At 58.1% G+C, this 22,907-nt stretch overlaps 1 protein-coding gene across 9 annotated transcripts in view; it reads right to left on the bottom strand.

The window, feature by feature from the left end:
• Positions 1-22,907, bottom strand: part of IGSF9B (immunoglobulin superfamily member 9B) — a 53,247-nt gene that overhangs the window by 12,088 nt on the left and 18,252 nt on the right. For 3 of the 9 annotated variants that reach the window (XM_083808644.1, XM_083808645.1, XM_083808649.1), the window contains exons 9-19: positions 22,493-22,633; positions 21,421-21,537; positions 19,422-19,572; positions 18,948-19,071; positions 15,904-16,079; positions 14,903-15,129; positions 14,698-14,782; positions 12,952-13,113; positions 12,155-12,200; positions 9,180-10,805; positions 180-301 (exon numbers count right to left, since the gene is read on the bottom strand). In XM_083808644.1, coding sequence (XP_083664770.1) covers positions 180-301; positions 9,180-10,805; positions 12,155-12,200; positions 12,952-13,113; positions 14,698-14,782; positions 14,903-15,129; positions 15,904-16,079; positions 18,948-19,071; positions 19,422-19,572; positions 21,421-21,537; positions 22,493-22,633 — 2,977 coding nt within the window. The other 6 variants (XR_014574746.1, XR_014574747.1, XM_083808648.1 and 3 more) reach the window with 6 other exon arrangements.

Below are 22,907 nucleotides of genomic sequence, written 5' to 3'. Positions count from 1 at the left end.
AAGAGTAGTTTGGAGGCAAGGGAGGGACAGCATGGGGGCACGCAGCCATCCATTTGGGAGGCAGGAGCTGGGCAGGAGCCCAGAGACCAACCCAGTGCTGGAGCCAGCGGGGACCAGCCTGAGCGGTCCACGGGGCACCGAGGAGACGCTGCTGGGGACCATGGGGCCCTCACACTCACTGGATTGTTTTCTGTTTTTCGAGGAGCCCTTGGATGACTTTTTGGGCTTCTTTATCCGCTGGTATTTCAGAGCTTCGAGCCTCTCAGGTGCAGCAGCGTCCCCGGACGGAGATGGACGTTTTCTAGAAAGGAAAAGCAGACACGCGCCATCAGCGGCTCCAGGCCACGCTCGGACCGTGGGGCGTCCCAGGCGGGGGGCGGTCGACCCCAGCCAGCTCTGCCATGGAGAAGGAAAAGGTGAGAAGCCCGGGAGGAGGCAGCACGGCCAGCCAGGCATGCTGGGCACACGCTGCAGGAGACTGGAGGCTCCACACGTGTGCGCCACCGTCCCCTCCCTTGTGCCCCCAGCTCAGCTGCGTCGCAAAGTCCAAGTGCGGAGAGGGCGCAGCCAGCACCCGGCTCACCTGCCTGCCACGCCAGCACTGCTACACACAAAGGACGGGGCAGATCCCATGTCCGATAAGGCATTTTTGGGAAGTGGTGGGAAACCCCTTGGGATGGAGAGGGAGGGGGAGACGGAGAAGCAGCACGACAGCTCCGAGACCGGGGCTGTGTGTGACAAAGGGCGGGTGACACCGGCGCAACAAACAGGACGGTGGCAGGGATCCTGCCTGGCCCCCGCTCACGTGGAAAAGAAGAAACAGGGCCACACGACAGACAGGGACACGAAGGGCACAGCTGGGGTCAGCACCTCGCTCCCAGGTCCCTGCTAGAAGCGGCAACAGGATACAGCAGCACAGGAGCTCCTGCTCTGTAACGCTGAGAGCGGGATGCTCTGGCCCGGCAGGACGGGGCGCACCGGGACTTGGAGACAAAAACGCCAACGAGATTTCATTGCAAGGGACAAGGAGGGGATTTGCACAGAGATTTTTCTGATGGGAGAGTCAGTAGTTAAAAGCAAGTTTCCCAGACTTAGTCCCCAGGTAACTGTTGTACAGGAACCTATTCAGTACGGGAACCTGCTCAAGGTGAAGTGGCCTCCCCTTCGCAAAGGGCTCTTGCTCTATTTTCCTTCCCTATACCTGTTTTTCCCTGGCCAAGGAGTGGAAGGTAGAACCGCTGTAGAGAGCAGGGCAGTAAAAGAAAACCTTTTCCTTAGGAGAGGAGCTGGTCCAGCTCTCATCTATAACACACCACAGCATCCCCTCTTTTCCTGCTTCCCCTCTCCTCCCCCTTAGTTTTACTTTCACGTCTCGGAGTTGCACAAGCACCTCAGGCCACGCAAGCAGAAGTCAGTCTAGGCAGCTAAGCCCCGGGTAGCGACCTGGGATCAAACCGAGTCATCGGAGCAACCTGCACACGAGGTGCCCAGAGGTGGCACGGGGAGCATCCACAAAGCACCTCCCATTGCAGTAAAGCCAGGCAGAGAGGAGAACCTGGAGATTTAATGCAGCGTGCCTCCGACAAGCCTGCGCTCACCCCAACCCACCCTGCGGAGAAGGAGATGCATACGTCTGGTCTAACAACCCAGTCACTGCAGGTCAGTGCCCAAACCTTGTCACCGAGTCAGTCACGCAGATAGCACTGTCAGATAGTGCTGACAGCAGCTCCCGGAGCTTCAGGCTTCTGTGCTCGTGGCAGGGCTCAGACACCAGCTCATGCCATCCCCTGCTCGCAGCCAGCGCGCTCCAAGCCTCCTCCTCCAGCGCCTCTGAAGCTGTGTGCAGCTCCTCATGCCTCCAGAGCTATCGACAGCAGAAGTCTGGAGCTAAGCTGTTCCCCAGGGCAGTTTCCAAGTCAGCCACCAGCACGGAGCGAGTACGTGGCACATCCCCAGCACAGTTAGAGCGCGACTCAGCAGGAACAAGAGCCCACATCTTCTAGAGGGCAAATCCTTCTTCTCAACAGGCTGACTTCCACCCAAACACAGGATGCTTTTCTTCTGTTCCCACTTCATCGCACTTTGGATTATTCACTCCAGGAATTCGGATTATCCAGTCCAGGAAGCCAACAGCAGCGAATAACCATGACAGGCTCAAAACACAGGGCATGCTGAAAAAAAATGTGCATAGGAAACAGCGAGGATCCTCGTGACAGCAGCACAAGGAAGGCACTCCCACCTTCCTCTTTTGACACTGCTGCAGACGAGGAAGGTGACAAGAAGCAAATGAGGATTGTGGCCAGGATGCCAGCTAAGGCACTGTCCACCAAAACTGAAAATACCAGCAGGTTTGGGCTATATGAGCTTTTTATTTAAACAGATGAACGCATTGCCAAGAGCAAACCCAGACCGAGGAGTGCTGTGACCTTCGAGGACAGGACCCCTCATCTCCCCATGGTTTCGGGGGGAGCCCCTCCAGCAGAAGGCTTTCCTCTGCGAGTCTCCACGTGTGCCACAAAACACCGGTGCGAGCACGGCTCAAAGGCAACGCTTTCCATCCAAGATCCCAAGTGGCTGCTGGAGCAGCGCACGCTTCAGCTGGAGTGGCGCAGGCAAAGAGCTCCCAAGGGTTCCTTTCCCCCGTGAGGAGCAGAAGGGGTTGTTTTTGAAGATGCACGTGACTACAAAGCCTCTCCCTCTTGCTGTTAGCTTTGGAGAGCACCAAGGAAAGCGTAGTGTAATTTGATGAAGCAGCTGGGGCACAGCAGATGCAATGGGAACCCAACGACTGGGGTATAGAAAAGCCCCTTTCATGCTTCCCATCACAGAGACATCAAGGCGTAGATGAGATGCTCCCGGCGATCCTCTCTTCCAGCTCCCAGCGGAGCAGCACATCAGCCGAAGATGAAGCACCTCTTTAGACGAGCTGGTAGTCCTGCCGGCTGGATCCACGCAAGCCTCCCCTTGTAGGAAAGACATTTACAAGCTTGTACAGTCGCTGTGCCTAAACGTGTTCTTCCCAAGGCCCCGGCTGCCACGTACTGGTAGCCTCCAGCGAGAAATGCTGCCAGCAGCAGCTCCGAGCTCTGCTGGGGCTCTCCCTGCTGACTTGCACCAACACTGACAGCCGCCGTGCTGCACCCTGGGCACGTGCTGGCCTGGAGTAAGACCACAGCGACCCAAAGAGCCAAGAGCATGGGACATCCCTGCAGTAATCCCTGCAGGAACATTCAATAGCAGACTTTTTCCATTTTATGCCCACTGGGCACGAATAACCGCACACCAGTTGCACTTGGGCAAGTCCGTGGTCAGTCACAGCCTCAGCTACTCCAGCTCCAGCCCCGTGCCTGTGGAGCTCACGTGCACCAAGCCCCGGATGCCAGAGAGCTCAGAGATCCTGCCACTGCCCATCAGCATCCCTCTTCCACCACCCAAACAACTTTACTACTGTTACCAGAGCTCCACACGTAAAAGCCTCTCACTATTTCCATTCTTTTTTTCCCTCTAAGAAGCTGCTAGTGACTGTGGCATGTTGACAAAACTAGACAGATTTACGCAAGGGATTATGAGGAAATTGCCTGGAGCTCGTTTCCACTAGTTCTCCCTAATTGGGCTTGTATTTATGCACACAAATATCAACAGCGAGCGCACTGAACCCATGTGTCACTATAAATACTGTCTGACCTCTGGCAAGGAAGAGATGGAGTGGAGGACGAAACACCGCTACTCACCAGCCAAATTTTATCTGCTCTACCCACCCTTTATTTCTTCAAAGGTCTCCGATTCATTCGAATTAATTTTCATTTTAAGCCCAGCCAAAAGCCTCTTCCTGCCCCCAGAGTTGGTGTTTTGGGCAGCTGCCCATGCGCGAGAGATCCTGCATACCGACAGACGAGAGGTTGAGGGAGGCGGGTGAACTTCTGGAGACTTCAGCGTATTGCCAAGCAAAGGAGCTTCAAGAAACGCGCAATTTCCTGCCGTAAGCCTTCTGCGAGATGCCACAAAACACCCAGCACAGAATTTTCCTCGAGTCCTCAAAGGACAACCCTTCTGAACGAGAAAGGCTCTGAATTATGTGGTCCTGGAGAGACTGCAAAGGTACCGAGGGAGCTCCAGGCACCCCAGGACAGGAGGAGGTGGCTACAGGGAAAGAGTTATCCAGACCACACGTATCTCAGCTATGCCTTCTTCACACATTATTCCACATTTGAAGCGAAGATGTAAGGGAGAAGGCCCCGAAAAGCATCACTACTCCTTTTCAGCCCACAAGGGGGAACCCATGAGAAAATACAGGCTGTGACACTCAAGGACACGGCGCGTGATGTCCCCTCCTGGAGGTCTCACACCCGTCCCCTGCCTCCTCCTCTCCTTGAGCCAAGACAGCGACATCCAGGAACAGCTTGGACACATCACAGCATCCTCTTGGCCATCATCAGAGCCCACCATGCCCCAGCCAGGCTCCTTCAACCCTTCGTCCTCCTCACGTGAAGCGCCCAAGCTGCCTACACGAGGCTCCATCTCAAGCTCGAGTCCCCGTGGGATCCCCCAAGGTGTCCTGCAAGTGGGAATTTGCCCTCGGCCCTGAGGCGGTGCCATCCCAGGACGCCACTGCGCATCGCTTGAGATCCTTGAGCACGAGCAGCGCTGGAGAAACGCGGCGGTCACAGCCCCTGTCCCCAGAGCACAGCCACGGCACCGGAGGGTGGAAGGGGCTGGTGAGAGCGGGGGGCACACCGGAGAAGGGGGGGGCCCTCCTACAGGTCTGCAGACAGCACAACTCGGCTACACCACGGACTCCACCATGCTGACGGGAGAGGAGCAGGGAGGAGAGAGGGCAAGGGAAAAAGGGACTGGAGCGGAGAGAGAAAATGGGGATACAGTCACGGGGAAAGCAAGGGGGGGGAGAGAGGAAGATAAATGAAAAACAGGAGTGAGAAAATATATAAAGGAAAAAAAAAGACTGAAAAGAAAGAAATAATAATTAAGAAAGGAAAGAAAAACGCACTCAGACAGGAGGACTCACAACTTCTCCAAGCGGGAGGAGGCATGAAACACATGCAGAGGATCAGCACATGGACAGTCTTTAAAGGGGAACCTGGTTGCTTTCAAGCGGGGAGCGAGGGGTGCTGCTCCTCCCGCACGCCTGGCGCCGACGTCCCTGCGTCACCCGAGGCTCCGACGTGCCCGAGCCCGCGAGCTCCCGGTGTCAGCAGCACTGCCCCGGCCAGGGGGGGCCGGGGGGGCCGCCCGGAGCAGGCTGCGATGCCGAGGGGCGCGGGGGCTTGGTGCCTGGTCTGTGGTTTTTGGGTTTCCCTCTGCAGGGAGGCAACAACGCCCTCTTGCCTCTTAAAGCGATGCGTTGCCGCTCGCTGCATCCGAGCAGAAGATGAAAAAGTGCTAGTGCTAGCCCACGAATGGCATTATTTATCCCTGTTTGTCAGTAAAAACTACCCAGGCTTCACCCAGAAAAAGCCACCGTGCGACGGCTCCTGCTCCCAGCACCACCGAGCTCGCAAACTGCCTCTCCCTCCCCTCCTCTCAGCTTTTATTGCTGCAGTACAGAGAGCTGGCTGCTCTAGTATAAAATAATCCCGGTGCTCTGCATCCACTGACAAATTTTACGACCCCAAATCATCAAGAAATTACTTGGCTGGGCTCTTTACAGGATTCCTCGCTTATTAGAGCGAGATTTATTTTCCTTATGGCTTCTCTTTTTTGGGGATAATGACTCTGGACTCGCTCCTGCAACTCCAACCCCTGGCAGCGTCTCAGAGCTGGACAGAAGGCTGCTCCCCAGCCAGCGTCCTGCTGGATGATGGGACCCTGCTCCCCAAACCCCTCCAGCTCAGATGGGAGCAAACTGGGACCCGTGCAGCAGCCACACCAATCAAGGACATGAGCCTGGACTGACCCAGGCTGGGCTGAAGTCTCACTCGCTCAGGTACCCAGTTCTCCTGGATCAGGGGAAGCACTGGGGATAAAGGAGACACAAAACAGCCACAAGGGTTTCCCTCTTTCTCGAGAAGTCTGGAACAACCCAGGTGATTTTAACAAGGCTCGGCATGGGACACCCTGCTCTGGGATCAGCCAAAGAGAACAGAAGGTGGCCAAGCACAGAGCTTTGGAGACTGGAAGGCTCAAACCTAACGGGTTTTGCTGTGCCAAGAGGTTTTTGGCTCCTCCATGGAGCACACATCCCATACCTGCTCCACGATCCTTCCTCCCCTCTCTCCCCCTGCTGCTCTCCCCACCCCAGGACAAACCCTCCAGGTGAGCTGGAGGAATTCCCCTCTCCTGGAAATAATCTACCCGGTTTCCCCAGGCACCTCACCTCCCTCTCACAGGGCTCCCTTCCACTCCTGCAAGGCTCCTCAGGCTTTCTGGGGAGCATCAGCCAGGACCTTGACTCTTCCCATCCAAGGCTACAAGCTTCTGTTTTTGAAGACCTGTCCTAACAAGGCTGGGGCATGGCCAGGCCCCACAAACCATCCCATCTGCAGTCCCACCTCTTCTTTCATAACCAGCCCGGCTGACAGCAGAATGGGTCAGTGTTCTGTTCCTCTGGCTTGGGAATGAGATTTATCCCACCTCATTTTATCAGTTTTAGTGAAAGGGGAAAAAAGGATAAAGTTATCTGCTTATAGGGTCTGGAAACCATCCCCGGACTGCTCCATTGCTGTTCCAGGGATGCCTGTGGCCTTCTAGAAAACCGGCCCCACCGGGGAGCCCCTGAGAGGTATTTTGTTGGGAGCCTCTTTACAGATTTGCTTAAGGCTGTTTAATTCCAACTGGGTCAGAAGAAGTCTTACAGATTACTCCAAGGAGCATTTCAGAGAGGGCTTTCGCTACAACTCTGTTTGCCACAGGAACGATGAGGCACCTCACCGGCAGCCTCAAACTGTAGCTACACTGCTGCCGACCATAAAGACCACCTTGAAAAAAGGCTTCTCCCACTTTCTATAACAGAGAAACCTTGGGAAGAAGAAAATAGACCCAGGTAACAACAGGACCAAAAATCTCCGTTTCCTGGAACAGAACTGGGGACTTATTTTGGAGCTGCAGCCCAGGAGCACTGTTAGGAGCCAGCTTGCTCCAGAGGTGGCTGTTTCATCTGGCTCAAGGTACAAGACTCCGAGCTTTGGAGAAAGCAGGTCCCAGCACACGCCTCGCCCACGCCGCACAGCACCAGCCCTGCCGGAGCCAGGGGTGCCTCCCAGCATCATCCTCTGCCAAAGAAGCCACAGCCACGGGCAGATATCAGCTCGGCGAGCCCCGGCACACACGTGAGCATCGCCACGAGCACCCCACGCCTGATACAGCTGCACCACCGGGCTCTCCAGCCACACTGCCTCCCCAAAGGGAGAGGGGAAACCCAAAAGCCACAGAGACTGTACGTCCAGAGGTGTTGCCTAGTGTTTTACAATTCCTTATTCCCCTTTAAAGGAAGAGATGGTATTGGAAAAGCCCCTTCCATGTCCCCTCTCATGCCCCACTCCCGGCCACCCTCCACAGCGCCCACACCATCCTTTCGGACATGGATCACCCTTACCTATTGAGCTGAGGAGAAGCTTGTCTCGACAACACTGCCCAGATAGCTGAGATTAATCAAAAACAAAGCAGTTATCAACACCCGCAAGGAGCCGAGCTCCGCAACACATCAGCACGTCAACAACTCCAAAGGAAAAAGGAGGGAAAGAAACCGAACTGAAACACAAACGAAACAAGGCTGGAGAAGAAAGGGGGAAAGAAACAGAAGAGAAAGGAAAAAGAACAAAAGTAATAATCGACGAAGCGAATGGATACACTGCATAAAAGCACGGACAACAGTGCTCTAACACAGACTTGTCCTGCACCTGGAGCTCCTCGGGGCGCCCTGGCTCTGAGACTGCGTGGAGACGTGGACCTACGTGACCGTGCGTGCCTGCATGGCTACGGATCTGCCTTCCCAAAAAAGCCACGCAGAAGTCATCTCAGGCTCCTCCAGGTCTTCTCCCTCCCCGGCCTCTCCCGTGAGCCCCTCCTGCACCCTACACACCCCATCCCCAGCCGTGCCGGAGGGACTTCCTAAGGCCATAAACGCTTCCAGGTACCAGAGGGTGAGAGTGAAATGCGGAGGGCGCTGCGGGGTGAAAGGCTGCCTCCCCCCTCCCCAAAAACCACGGCTCTTCTCCGAACGCCTCCGACCGCGCCGGCGCCGCGGGGCTGGGCGCCCCGGCTCCCCGCGGGGCTCCACCACGAGCCGAGGGGTTCGGCCCCCCCCAACACAACAAGCCGAAATGAAGCGAGACGAAAGGATGGAACGAAAGCACGGCTACGGGATCTAGGGTGCTGTGAAAGAGACGGAAGGAGAGAGGAGAAATACAGAGAGAAAGACACTTTTGCCTGGAGCAACCCTGGTACCTGGAAAACCAGCCGCTACTGTCTGTCTAGTGCAGCCACATCCCTCTTTAGGGCAGGATCTGAGCGTGCCGGCGGCCTCCTGATTTCCGCTGGGGTTTTTGTTTTGTTTGTTTTTTTTTTTCCTCTCCTGACATGCTGCTGGTGGGGCTAAGTCCTCGATCTCTCCCTGCCCGCGTCCTGGGGCTGCAGCATCCCTTTTGCAGATGGGGCGGTGACTTTTATAGCTGTTTCTGTCATGCATTAAAGCTCTCTAGACTCCGCGGGAAGGAACAGAAGGAAGACAAAGGCGCGGCGGCCCTAACGTTCGAAGAAAGCCAAGAGCCAGCAGCTAGAAGAGGAAACAACCGCCGGTGACACCAGGACACTTACCTACGCGAGCCGGGAGCCGGGCCCGGTGGCCCAGGTCTTTGCCAGCCCGGCAGACGGCCCGCAGCCCGAGTCACAGAGCTCCCGGTTCCCACGTGAGAGGTCGGGGAGGAGGAAAGCGCGCCGGCAGCACCGGGAAGGCCGTCTGCCTAACCCTGAGCCGGCTCGGGCAGCGGCCATGCACCCTGCGCCCGCAGCACGAGCCTCTTCAGAGCCACGTCCTAGCAAAGCCCGCGGGACGCCATCTCCAAAAGGGATGCTGCAGCGTACCCAGACCGACCCTACGAGTTGGGATGATGATGGTGGGGAGGGAGTCGGAGGGATGGGGGGGCAAGGCAGGGAGGGAAAGCCGGGAGGGGGCCGGGGGCAAGGTTTTTTGGGGGGGGGGGGACCACGGGTTCTCACGCACTTACCCCGAGGTGGCTACCGTTGTCGATGTGGGCTCCGGTCTGAGGATCTCCTCGCTAGCCCTCCTCGGAGAAGGGATGTCTCCGAAAACATCCATGGTGTCCGCGGGCAGGGAGGAGCCCTGGGAGCCAGAATAGCCGGTGGCCAGGGGGGTGAAGGCCGTGGTGGGTCGGTAGCTGGGGCTCTCTCCCCGGCTGCTCGGCGCGGGGGATCCGGTCGACGGCGTGGACTTGCGGGAGAAGCTGACCGCCGCGGGGGGCTGCAGGGTGATCTCCGACACTTCCGCCTGCTGGATGAGGCCCGGCCGGGGCCGGGCGCGGGCGGTCAGCTCCGGGGAGCTGTTGCGGGAGCTGAGGGGGCTTTGGGTCAGAGGAGAAAGCCTCGAAGGTTGTAGCACCACCTGATGTAAACTGGGCTCAGCCCTCCTGACCTGCCGAGGGCTGGGCCGAGGTCGGGGTTGGGGCTCGTACCACCTGGTGTCCAGGCTGAATGTGCTTGTGCCGCTGTGGCCGACGGGCTCGGACGGTTCGTGGTAAGGCAACACGGGTATGCCCATACCTTGACTGGTATGTCTTAGCTGCCCTTGACATCCCATGGGTTGCATAGGTTTGTCCTGCCACTTGGTGGTGGGGGGCACGGAGGGTTGGCCCCTGCCGGGTGACTTGCCAGTCCAACTCTTTGGTGCCTCCAGGGGCAGGATGCCCGGGTAGGACGCGGGGACGACCTGGAGAGAGGAAGGGGGCGGCCCCCGAGGAAGACAACCGGTGGGCTGGGAGCCCTCGGTCGCCTCGCACTGCTGGAGCTGGGGGGGGAACGCCGCGGGGGACGCCTCCAGGCTGCCGAAGGGGAATTCAGCCCCGCCCCAGGGCTCGGGGGACCGGCCCCCCGTGGGGGTCTGGGCCAGGGGCAGCGTGCTGTTGGAGGCGTTCTCCCCGTTCTCCTCAGGGATGGTGGGGTGTCCGAAGGGCCCCTCGGGGTGCAGAGGCGGGGAGGACATGACCGAGCTGAGCGGGCTGACTTCTGGCATGTAGAAGGGCGGCGGGTCCACCTCCCCGGGGCTGCTGCTGCTGAGGTAACCGTAAAACTGGTGGTGGAAAGCCCGGGGGGCCGGCGGGTGGGCCTGGCCGGTGGCCTGCAGGGCGCCGGGACCCTCCAGCGCCCGGTGGAACCGGGGGCTGTATGCTGGTGGCTGAAGGTAGGACTCCTGGCTGGACGAGAGAGGGGTGAGCTGGGCTTTGAGGGCCGTGACAGAGGCGGGGACGACGGGGTCGTCGTTCTCCTCGTCCGACTGCCGGAACTCGGGGTACATGTCCGTCTCCTCCACGAAGGGGAAGCCCTCGATCCGCCGCGTCTTCAGGGAGGGCTCCATCTCCGCCGGGTCCATGACAAAGCGGCCGTCCGGCCCGCGGCTGATGAGCTCGATGGGGGTGGTGGCCTCAGCTTCGGCCTCCGCCTTGGAGACGCTGTACTTCTTGCTGCTGATGGCCCGCTTGGTCTTCTTGTAGAGGGAGAGCTCCTTCTCCTTGGTGGGGCTCAGCATCCGCTTGGCCTGCGGGCCTTGGTCGTCGGAGGACTCGGAGGGGGGACGGAGCGTGCGGATGCTCTCAGGACTCACCTTGCCGGAAGACAACCTGGACCACAGGGGAGAAAAACCAAGAGAGGGGGCGGTCACCGAGGGGAAACGAGCTCTTCTCGCCCAGAAGAGCTGCCGGATCCGGAAAACAAAGCGTTACCAGCTCTCCAAGGAGGAACTGCTAGAAGAAATTTGCGGGGACTACCAAGACGGTAGAGCCTTGCCCAGCTCCAACACAGGCTGCGAGAAGCAAGTGGAAGAGAGGAGCCAGAAGCACCACACATCATACCTGCTCCTCGGGTACACCTTCGCATCCCCTTAGGGCTGGCAGTTCACTCCAGTGCCTTGCAACAAGCTCCACAGTCCCATCAAAATGAAAGACAGATCCAGAGCTCACTTCCAACTCCTTCAAAAGTTTTCTACGTTCACCTGAGCTATCCACACCTGGGAAAGCCCCCAAGAGGAGGGGCTCCCCAATTTCTAGGGCTCCAGAGGGATGTCAGATAAGCATCCCCTCCTGCAGACCTCAGCATCTCACTTGGAGCTGCCGACGGATGATCTCAAATCAACTTTTTCCCTCTTCAGAATACTCAAATTGAAGGCTGAGAGCCTTAAAAGACACGGAGGTGGCAGGGAAAGACAAACATCAGAACAGCATCCCTTGTCAGAAAGCCTTGGACAAACAGGATTGAAGGGCAAAAGGTAGCAGATCCAACAGAGACGGTGTGGGCATGGTATTTCAGTGCCGTGGATGAACTGAAAAGAGCAAGACTAAGATCCACCAGCACTGGGACATTTTGCAGCCGTCCAGGAGACTAAGCGTGAGGAGTCCACACCTCAGACTCTTTCTTGCACTCACATGGGGAAGATGCTCCCGCTGTTTAGTACCTACAAGTGCTTTTGACAGGCTCTTAGAGTTGTGGCTAGCGCAGCATCACGATCCACTGCCTTTGGGCACACGTGGAAAGAGGCTTTAGCAGGGGACTCTTCATGGGAAATGACAAGATAAGCAGTTAAGAGTCTGAATTTCCCAAGAAAAAACAAACAGCACAACTCAAAACTACACCGGGCTTGCATGAAGGACTCCGTACGCAGCAGTAGCCCGTTTCCTGAGGAGCCACTTCAAGCTGGGCGTGTAATTCCTTTCCACCTGGTCAAGGTGTACGGATCCACCGGTCGTCTCTTAAAGTCTTAAAGTTTGCTGTGTTTGTCCCTGCTGCTTTCTGCTCCAAAGCCTGTTTGTCTCTTGTGAACCGTTCTGTTCCCGCAAGTTTAGGGAACACGAAAACCAAACCATCAGAAGCAATAAAACAAGGCCAGATATTTCCATTTGACCTTTGCAACAACTGTAGAAAGAGGCACCTTGAAGACCCACAGCCTGGTGCCGCATCTAAGACAGATACTTACGGGGACTCCAAACTCTTCCTGCAGTGGGTTATCGAGAGAGGAGGGTCTGGAAAAGAATAAAAAGGGGAAAGAAGAGAGAACGCTAAGGAGGCGCAACAAGACAGAGACAGACAAACAACATCACAACCACAAAAGAAGACACTCAACAAGAGGCCAAGGTTTCATCGCTCCAGTGCTTTAATGGTTGCTGACAACAAACGGCTCCCGTCACAGTTTCCTATCAGTCCTGCGGCCGCAGTCTCGCACGCTAGAGGCGAAGGAGCCGATTCCCCTGCCCTCTCCAGCTCCCCGGCCGCCTGGACGGGTGGTGGTTTCCCTACCGGGCGCTCCTGAAAGGCGGCTGCAGTCCCAGCTTTAGGGAAGTGGGGCGGCGGAGTCTCCTTCATGGGGTCTTCTCTAGCCTAGCGCGGCCATCGGGCACTGCCCGTGCAGGCGAGGCAGAGCCCAGCGCCAGGGGGACCTCGGGGAGGGCCACGGTCCCCTCCCCGGCCAAGGGGACATCCCAGCCCTAGCCCCCAAGCTCTAGGAGTTGTCACCACGCGAAAGCGCGCCCTCGGACATCCCAGGCTAGGGTTTCTCTGCCGCCTCTTCACCCACCCTTCCTCTCCCACTCCCGACCACGGACGCTTTCAGGCACAGCTGGGGGATGAAGTCAGGGCTTCACCTGAAGACGCGCACGGGTGGAAGAAGAGACAGACAGGGAAGAACATTACCAGCACAACACAGCCAGGGAGGAGAAGGAGAGAGACAACGAGGGGACAGGAAGGAGGAGGGAAGCACGCCGGGGCCGGGCTCACCTTTCTTGCGCTTGAGTTTGCGTTTGCGTTGCTTGTTGACGAAGCAGGCGGCGAGTGTGCTGAAGAGGATGGCAGCAGCCAGGAAGCAGATGGTGGCAACGATGCCAGCCAGCACCGGGCGGGCTAAACCCTCGTCCGTCAGGTCAGGCTGAGGGAATACGTCTGGGAAAAAAAAAAAAAAGCCATCAGGTGTTAGACACACACATGCTCCTGCCTGCTGCTTCTCCCTAGGGGATCAGCTGCAGTCTGAAGGGCAAAGCTGTCTTGACGCAAGGCAACTCGCTCGCTCCTGGTACTGAGGATAACCTTGAAGCAAAAACCCTGCCTTAAACCGAGCCCACGTGGGGAGACCTGTGAGTGCTGCTGCAGGCCGACACAGAGTAATTCAGCGACCTCACACGGGACGGACCCTTTGTCTCTGGTGATGGACACATCGGGAAGAAATGCCCACACCACGCAAATGCACGGTTATGCACGGATGAACACAGCTGCACAACACCCACAGTTACTTTGGTTCCTGTAATAACTCGCTGCAGCAGCACCAGGTATCTCCCTCCGAGCCCTCATCACACCACTTTGCTAGCCACGAGTGAATCAGAACCACCACCGGAGCTTATTTAGCTGCCTCCATTTGCAGACACAAGGGCGGTTATCGCATCCTGCACACACCAGTGCTCCTGCCACGCACCCGCACAGGGTCAGCGCGCGTCCGCCTGCTGGGAGCACTGGCGCTCAGCCGCAGACAGCTGCCCAGGAGTGCCGGGGCACGCACACACCCTGAGGCTGCAGCTGGCTCCGTGCACCCTGAGCTGTCAAACCCCATCAGAAACATCGTGCAAGAGGAGAGCAGCAGCTCCGGGAGGGCAGCGAGCAGGCTGCCGGCAGCAAGCAGGCTCCCTGCATCGCGCCAGCACCACTTGGGGGCAGAGAGAGACCGCTTCATTCCTGCGCGCAGCCGAGCTGGGCGGCTCCTCGTTTTTTTCCAGGAAAGCCATACAAGCAGGGCTCGTCGCATCCTCTCCTCCTGCAGACCTTCCCTTCCCATCGCCATCATCTGCTCTGCCTGGCCCTGGCTGAAAATCGCTCCTCCGAGCTGCACCGGGGTGCAGGGGACACGCTGCAGCGAGTCACCATCTCCTATTGCAAAGCTCTGCTGTGTTTGTTTTTTTTTTTTTCCCCTCTCAGACACCGCACTGCAGTGCTGCGTTTCCCTCTCTGCACCTTTCATTTCCATTTCTAGGCTGCGCAGCGCCCGGCTCCCAGCTTTGTTCTCAGGGCATCCCACAGAGCTGAGCTGCCCCTCTGCTCCGACAGATGCTGCACCGCACCCGTTGGAAAGGAACAAACGGGGGGTTTGTCCTCGCCCGCTCCGAGCACCCCTCCTCTGTTTGTGCTGGGAAGGCAGCACGGCCACAGCTTCCCCCACCACCTCCCAGATCTCCCCTTGGCTGTGGAAAGCACTGACAGCATCAGCCCCTGCACTGCAGTGCTCATTTCCAGCACAGAGCCCAAGACCAAGGCTTCCTGCGATCAGAAGGGCAGCAGCTGTGCCGGGACACTAATCCAAAGCCTGTGCCCATCAGCCCAGCTCACAGCCAGGGTTCTCAGGCAAAAACACAACCCCAGTGCTCCCAACCCGCTGCTGTGTTGCTGCTGCACCGCCTGGGCACAGCACCAGCTGCAGACAGCAGAAACGGTCCCACGGCCGCCAGGCACGGGGAGGGAAGAGGAAGCAGCACCCCTTACCTGTACTGGACACGCCAGCAACGTTACTGGGTTCGCTGATGAGATCCTGCATGACCGCCAGGACGCGGAACTCGTACCAAGTGTCCTGAAACACCAAGCACATCCGTCAGAAGCGGAGCACCCCAAAAAGCACCTCCCCAGGGCCGCAGCAGGCAGCGCAGTGCCCGCACACTGCCGGAGCAGTGTCAGGTCGGTCCCCGCTCACCTGGGACAAGTCCTTGGCAAAAAACTCGTTCTCGGTCCCGAGGATGGCATCGTCCAAGATCTCCCACCTCTCCGCAACGCGGAACTCCATGATGTAGCGGTCGATGGGAAAGCTGTGGTTGGCAGGAGGGAGCCACGACAGGAGGACGCCTTGCTGTGTCCGGTTAGCTGTGAGGCACCTCGGTGGGGTAACCAACACCAGAGGCTCTGGAGTTGTTACAGGGAATGCTGCGGACAGGGAAGATGGAACAAGGCGCCTCTGAGGTGGGGGTAAGGGAAGCGCAGAGGATGCTCTCCTCCCTGGGGTGATAGCCACGATCTCTCCCTTGTATTTCGAAGCAGGGGCTCCTCGTGCACCTGCACACCGTGTCCTGCGAGGTGCAGGTGAGCCTGCACAACTGCAGCATGCCGGGATCTCTCCCGCGTGCTGGCACCAGCACAGACAGTCCATGACTGCAGCAGCAGCTCCCTCCTCCCAGGGGGTCAGGACATGTCTCAGCACGTGCTCTGTCTCAGAGACACAAAGGCAGCTTTCCAAAAAGGGGAAGACTAAAGATGCACCGACTACAAAAAGGGGCACAGCATCTGAAAGCCTCCTCCTTCCCCGACCTGCTTGTGAGACAGCCCCCAGGCGGGTACCCAGCGCAAGGCCCTTTGTGATGCTCCCGCTCTGAGCTGCACGCAAGTGGTTTTGAGCTCTGTTAATAACGCCTGACCCAAGATGAACCTAAGGAAGATCTGTAAGGTGACCAGCTCACCTCCCCTGAACCATTAGGACAAGCTTTTAGGTGTCCTGAGCACCCAGCAAAGTCCACAAGTTTCATCCGGGACGCTCCAAAAAACACCTCTGTGGCTGGAAACCTCTGCTGCTGGCCGCCAGCTCCATCCCAGCAGACAGGACAGGCGGCAAGGAGCCAGCTCCCCTGCTCTGCGGGCCTCCCGAAGCCCCCCTCGCCCTCCGCTCCCCTCGCCCTCCGCCCCATGTGTTTATGCAGGACCCACCTAGAGTGTTCACAGTGACCACCTCACTGAAGGAGCTGGTGCCCAGCTTGTTCTGAGCCAAGACGCTGAACTGGTACGCGGTCTCCGGTTCCAAGGTATCCACCAGGAGCCAGCTGGAACCAGCTGGCACAGGGAGAGACAGCCAGTCATGGGGGCCAAACTGGGCTCTCTTCACCCTGCCAAGAGAGAGGAGAGCATCCTCAGGGAAGGTGCCTCCAACCGGGAGGACGAAGATGCCGCGTTAACTTCTCGAGTGATAATGGAGCTGTCCCGAGAGATGGTTTGGTTTGGCAGCAGCGATGTGCATGGACGTGGCGCTGACACTCGCCACCCACGAGCTGGCTCAGGGTCAGCGCACACGAGGACCTGGAGCACCATCCCATCACACCAAGGGCACTGCTACCAGCCCTCCCTGCTGTCTCGCAACCCCTGTGCCCTTATGGCAGGGTCGTATACAAAAGCATGGCCAGCAGCCCCTCTCTAAGGGTTATCTCCATCAGATCCCGAAGGCAAAAGGGCAAATTCGGTTATTTTTTCCACTTTAAGTGATGCAAAAGTGATGGGCCCTGTTCTCGTTTATACCTCAACAATTCCCAAGCCAGAGCAAAGCAGCATCCCCTTAGCTGTACCCCTGTACATACAACCCCACAGGAGACAGTTAACTAACTCACCATTTTTGCCAGGGGTCTAACCAACAAACCCAGGGCTTTTTTTCTGCATCCGGAGCCATCCCACGCATCCACCTCCAAGTCACAGCCACCAGGGGAAGCACCCTGGTGAATGAGTCCCGGGTCTCAGAGCAGCACCCCTGCACTGCGGTGATACTGCAAAAATCACCGAACCCCATGCACGTCCTAGAGAGATGCTCCAGCGAGCCCCAGCCCTCATCTGCAGGTTTCTGTCGTGTCCGCAGAGGATTTGGGAAAGATTACTGCAGCAGGTCTGTTCTGCATAGTTATGCAGGCATGTCTACAGCCATCAGTGCACTGCCAGGGAAACCCACTGGGTAGGAAGGGCTGGAGCAAAGACGAGTAATGTCGCTGTAAAGGGAGCAAAAGGTGAGGCAGCAGCAAGCTATGGAAAGCAGCAGGCTGGCAGAGCGCCACGCATGTGCAGAGTGCTTCGACCAAACCCAGAGGCTGCGGGCAGGAAAGCCCCGAAATCACCACAGCTCCGGCGGGGACTACAGCTCCCAGGAGCTGCACGGCAGAGCTGCCTGCCACCCAGGGCAGGTGATCCCGCAGTATTTAACACCCCCCTGTCGTCACGCCCCTGCTCCTGGGTGCTGCTGTGGGCAGGGAGAGCGGATGGTAGATGCAATGCTCATCGCCCCAGCCGGGGGAGAACGCCCTCACCGAGGGGGCACGCACGCACAGGTGGGATGCTCCGGTGGCCCTGGCTGTGTCAGGAACAGGAACAGCATTTCCAGCAACTGCAGAAGCAGGAGGGAAGCGTGGACTCCCCAGGAGGTGAAGCAATGCTTTGCTTGAGCATCCCGTACCGCAGCATGGAGGAACATACGTGACCACTGGCCAGCCAGCTCTCCGGATAGCACCAAATAAAGCCGAGAGAGCAGCACCCAAGCAAGGAGCAGCTCTGTCGTCACCTTCCACTCGTGATCCTCCCCCCAGCACCATCCCCATCCCCATCTCTCCTGGGCTCTCCGGGCCCAAGGACCAGCACAGCCCCAAGGACTCACATCCTACAGGACAAGATGGGTCTCTCCCTCCTTCCCGGGCTCCCCACAGCACCCTGTAAATTTCCTAACGCCCTTCCCTGCCCCTGGCTGCCTCTCTTTTCGTGGGGGGTCTGGAGAAAAGAGGGCTGGGCAGGCAGCTGGGGCAGCGGGAGCAGCAGCTGCCACCTCCCTCCAAGGCGAGGCACGTCTCAGGAGCAAGGAGGTCAGATCAGTCCTTCCCAAGGACGCTTTTAGAGGCAGCCACGTGAGGTCTGCACCACTCCATCCACTCCTCCCCACTCGCTCCCTCATTTTTCTCTTCCGCTCATTCAGTTTCTTCCATCTCCTGTCCTCTGCCTCCCGACACAATTATCCGGCCCCACCGTGCGAGCGCTGAGCCTGTCCTCAGTCCAGAGGAGAACAGAATTCATTACAGGCAGCATCTCTCCAATCCCCACTCTATCAGCAGACCCCATCTGGGCAAATTAAGGAAAGGAAGGAAAGAAAGGGAGCGAGAAGAAAGGCTCAAGAAGCGGAGGAGGACGTCAGCACCAGCCTGTGAAAGGCAAGGTGCCATCCCCTCCGCATTTCAAAGGACGGCTCTTCAGAGGAGAAGGACAACGAGTGCAGAGCCTGGAGAAGAGCCTGACCTTGCTGCAGCTACGTTTCACCCTCCCTGACGTGGGAAGGCTGGATGTGCCCCTTTGCTTTGGGTACCAGCAGCTAAGGGAGCAAAGTCTCCCGGCCAGCACCGCCCGGCGGCTGGTCGCACGCTCAGCTGGGATTTAGCAGCCCCCAGGGAGTCAGAGAGGAGGGAGAGATCATTTCTGCTTAGTCACATTTCTTCAGGAGGCACTCTAAAGATTGCATTTGCCGTCCTCTCCGTGGCTGCTAAGCTTCATAAACAGTTTATCTTGAAATTAGACGCCAGAGGCAAAGTTACAAGAATGCAAAGCGTCTCCCCTTGTAAGCAGAATAGAATTTGCTGGGGCAGACAGATGTAGTGGCTAGCACAAAAGGGAAAGGGAACACAGGAGACCTACAGCACTACTGCTGCCCGTCTCTCCGAGGCACTGGAGGGGACCGCAGCGCCGGCAGCAACTCTGCACTCAGAAAAGGTGGGGGGAAAAAATGGAAAAAGCTGCAGGGAGCAGCCCAGGGCCACCTCCACCCTACCCATCCCTCCCATCTCAGGGCCGGGGCTTGCACCAGGGCATCGGGGGTTCTACCCCACGTCACGGCACGACCCAAGCACGTTGCCCCTCGCCACCCGTCCCCCCCCGCCGCGGCACGGCCCCGCTGCTGGAAGCTGGGGTCGGCTAGGAAGGAAAAGAAGCAGAGAGCAAAGCATGCGGGGATGACTCACAGAGGGCCGTACCAAACTGAGAAAGTCTGCTCGTATCCACCGTCGTAGCCGGGCTCCCAGGAGACGTTGGCAGAGGTCATGGCAACCACAACATGCACACTGGTGGGGGCATGAGGGCTTGTGCCTGCGGGGAGAGAGACGGGTTGCAGCGGGAGCAGGGGCACGGGAGGGATTCCTGGCATTAATGCAGCCCCACAGCTCCTGGGAGGGATTTGCTCCCAGCCACGATACGAGGGGACTCCTCCGAAATAGGAAAGCCTTTGTTTCATGCAGGATTTCTGCTAATCCACATCCACAGGTGGCCAAAATAAAGGAACAGAAAACGCAGCACCACCAGTAACTAACACGAAAAGGAGACATCGCTCACCACGGGAAGCATCCCTATCCCATGTGTGACACCCTGCTCGGTGCGGCGACCCCCCGGTGCCCTCCACCAGCTGTCCCCAAGGCCCCATTTCCCCCTCCTGCCCGTACCTACGACTGTAAGGTGAGTGCTGGCAGTAATGCTTGCGACGACGTTGGTGGCGACGCACTCCCACTCGCCATGGTCGTCCTTGCCGAGGGAGCGGATCTGCAGGGTGCCGCCGGGCAGCGTGTTGTGCTTGCTCCTGCTGGGCTTCCCTACCTTGGGCAAGGAGCGGGGGGAGCAAGGCAAAGAGAGAAAAAAACACAACTCAGCAGCACGCCAAGCAGGGCGAGGCGGCAACGCGTTAACTGAGCTATCTGCAAGGCCTACAGGGCGCCACCAGGCACGAGCGGGGCTCTCGGCTCTCCGCTCCCTGCGAGGTCTCCCCGGTTTCCAGAAAGGACCTGGCACGGTAACGCGAGGGACATGTGGACGGGGGCCGGTGTTCACAACCCGTACACAAGCGGAAAAACCCCACGGCACTCGGACAGGCACCGAGACCTTCGCAAAGAACTCAATCCGGGTCCTCCAGCATCCAAAGCTGAAACTGCCACCGCCGCGGGGGACGGCGCACCAGCTGTCCCCAGCAAACGCCCTCCGAGGTGGGGGCCTGCCCCCAGGAGATGTCCCAATGGCCCCTCTCGCCCCCAGCCAGCGGCGGAGGAGAGGCAGGACCGCTCCTGGCAGAGGTTTCGGCAGGAGGGACCCCGGGGATGTGGGAAGCTGACGTGCACGAAGGTGCCTGGCAGCTCTCAAGCCGAGCGGAAAGATGGATCTTGCAACAACTCGTGTTTCTGCCCAGTATCTGAAGCCGTGCAAATCCCCCGTCGCTCCCGGTCCTCTCTGGCTGTTCTTCACGCGTGGATCCCACTGATGGGCTCCGGGGACCTGCAGCGCCTGCAAGCAGCCCGCTCCTGCGCAGGGGGAGCGGATGGGCACGGGGGTTACCGGTGCCCGGCCCAGGTCTTGTGGGGTCCTTCAGGAGGAGGCAGGTCAGCTCTCGGGGGCTGGTGGGGAGCGAGGGAGCTTTCTTCTTTCCCTGGGAAACTCCTCTCAGCCCAAGCCAGCCCAGGCTGAAGACAGGGGAGGGAAAGCCCAAAGCCGTGATGTGAGGAGGAGGGCCAGAAAGCACAAAAGAAGTTGGAAAGAAACCTAAACAAGAAGGGGGCGGGGAAGGAAGGAAAAACAAGATCGATAAGAAAACTAAAGAGCTAACAACTTTCAGGTAGGTCGCTTGAGATCTGCCCAAGCTACAGTCCTCCTTGTGCTGGTAAAACTGTGAACAGACGGAGAACCTCACGCTGCAGGGACCAAGGACGGTGCCCCCAGGGCGATGCAAGGATCCTCCTCTCTCTGAGGAGCCCTCCTGGGAGGGCTGGAAGGGGGCAGGCGGCTTGGAGAGAAGATCCTGGCAGTGGGACAAAGAGCCCAGGAGGTGCCCTGCATTGTGGCTCTCCTACGGGCACAGCAAAGGTGGGAAGCAAAGGGAAGAGGGGACTGGAAAGCCCCGGTGACACCACACCAGGCCCTACCCTGCTCTAAAGGAAGAAACATCCTCAAATCGTTATGTACAGTCCAGCACGGTTAAACCAGCTTCTTCCCATGGTCTTCCGAGTCACAGGGCACCAAAGGAGGCACTGACAGGTCCAGGCCCTTGCCAAAAATTCAGCCAAGCCCCAGGGCAGAGCCCCCCTGGGCAGGCTCTGGTGGCACGTCCCCTCTTGAGGGACAAGCATCGCCGGTGCCAGCTTCACCGGGAAGAGGAGGAGGAGGAGGAAGGTGTCCCACAGGCAGTGCCAGCGAGGAAGAGGAGGAAGGGGCCGGGGCGGGGGCAGTGCTCAGCTTTGCAGATGCTGCTGTGAAGGTTTTTTTCACGGTATCAGAAAGAACTCAGTGGCCACAAGCCGGGCTCCCCCACCCACCTGCGGGACAGGACGGCAGTGGCTCAGCCCAAAGCGAAGCAGCTGTACCTGCAGTTTGTTCTTACCGGGACAGAGTGTGGCTTCTCTGTCTGCAATATTCACCAAAAGCCAAAGGCACTGCAGATTTGTCTGGCAGGCCGGGTACCTTTCTCCAGGTGATGATAGGAAAGGGGTCTCCCGCAGCAGCACAAGGAATCAACAGCTCCCTCCCTGCCTCCTGTCTGTACTCCCAGCCTGGTAGCACCGTGAAATAGGGGGGGTCCTGCAGCCAAGGGAAAAGGCAAGGAGCGTGAGCCCACACCACCAACATCCCACCGCTCACCAACATCCCGCCTGGCAGCTCACGCCTCCGGCTCCACACCACCAAACCCTCCCAAAACGAATTCATCGGTGGTTTGGGTAAGGCCGAGGTGAGCAGCAGAAAGCGGGCGCTAACGAGGCTTTATGGCACACCGAAATCACACGCATCGAGGGAAGTTTCTGCTGAAAAGCCACCGAGCCACCTTGTTTAAATTTTAAGGAGGTAAACAGGAAAAAAAAAAAAACAAAACAACGCCCACGTCACATCAGATATCAGCCTGATTAGTCAGCTCGGCAGATGTGTGTATGTACGAGGAGGTTTGCAGAGCTCTATCGTGTGAATCTCAGCAATCAAACACTCCTCGCCACAGCTCACATGTGTCTTTTTGTTCAGGGAACAAAGCTCCTACTCCAGCAGCGCCGGTGGCTACAGCGGAGAAGCAAAAGCCCACGGAGCTTTTCTACAGCTTAAATCATCTTTTTATTAAAATCCTCTGCAAATCCAAGCCCGGGTCAGCAGGACTGAACGTTTGTTGGCAAACAGGCCATCCCGGGGATGGGAACGATGCTTCGTCAAAGCGTCCTGGTGCAGGTCTGCTAAGGCTCGATGCGACGCGCCAGCACCTTATTTTGGTTTGACACACAAGGGCCAGCACTTCCCCACTAACCTACACTCGGTAATGAACGACAACTGCAGGCAGACTTTAAAAAAATAGTAATAATCTTAAAAAACAGTAATAATCTACCTCTGCGGCACTGTGCTGAACAGGAAGGCTCACCCAGCCACACAGTAGCACAGTTTGGTGAAATGCACACATCCACAGCACCCAGCCCGGGACCCCAGCCCCCTGCACACCCCAAGAGCTCCCCTGGGGCCACCCCCCACGGCAGATGTGCTGGGGCAGCAGGAACGTTACCTTCAGTACCAGTCGGGCAGGGGGAGACTGGCCCATCGTACCCAGGGCGTTATAAGGCACACAGGTGTAAGTGCCGAGAGCATCTTCGGTTGCCTCCTCGATTCGGATCGACCCATCTTCCAGCAGGTTCCAGCCAGAGTACTGCGGCGGGGAGGAAGAGGCAGCTGCAGCATCCCGCTCACACCACCGCTTATTTGCCCTTCAGCCAACCCCAACAACTAAGCCCAGGGCGGCTGGCGCATCTCCCGGAGGTGCCCAAATTGCTTTCGAGTCCCATTCCCAGCACCCAAGCCACCTCCTCGAACACAGAGAGGGGAAAAGCAGGCGAGATCAGCCTGCCCGAGTGCAGACAGCAAGGAAATCCACATCTCGCCTTGGGTCTAGATTTCTTTTCCAGTTAACCAGGAGACTTTGG

Source organism: Anser anser, assembly GCF_964211835.1.
Source record: "Anser anser genome assembly, chromosome: 22".
Taxonomy (NCBI): Eukaryota; Metazoa; Chordata; class Aves; order Anseriformes; family Anatidae; genus Anser; species Anser anser.
The sequence above is the reverse complement of the archived record's forward strand: the minus strand, read 5'-3'. Positions and strand labels throughout refer to the sequence as shown.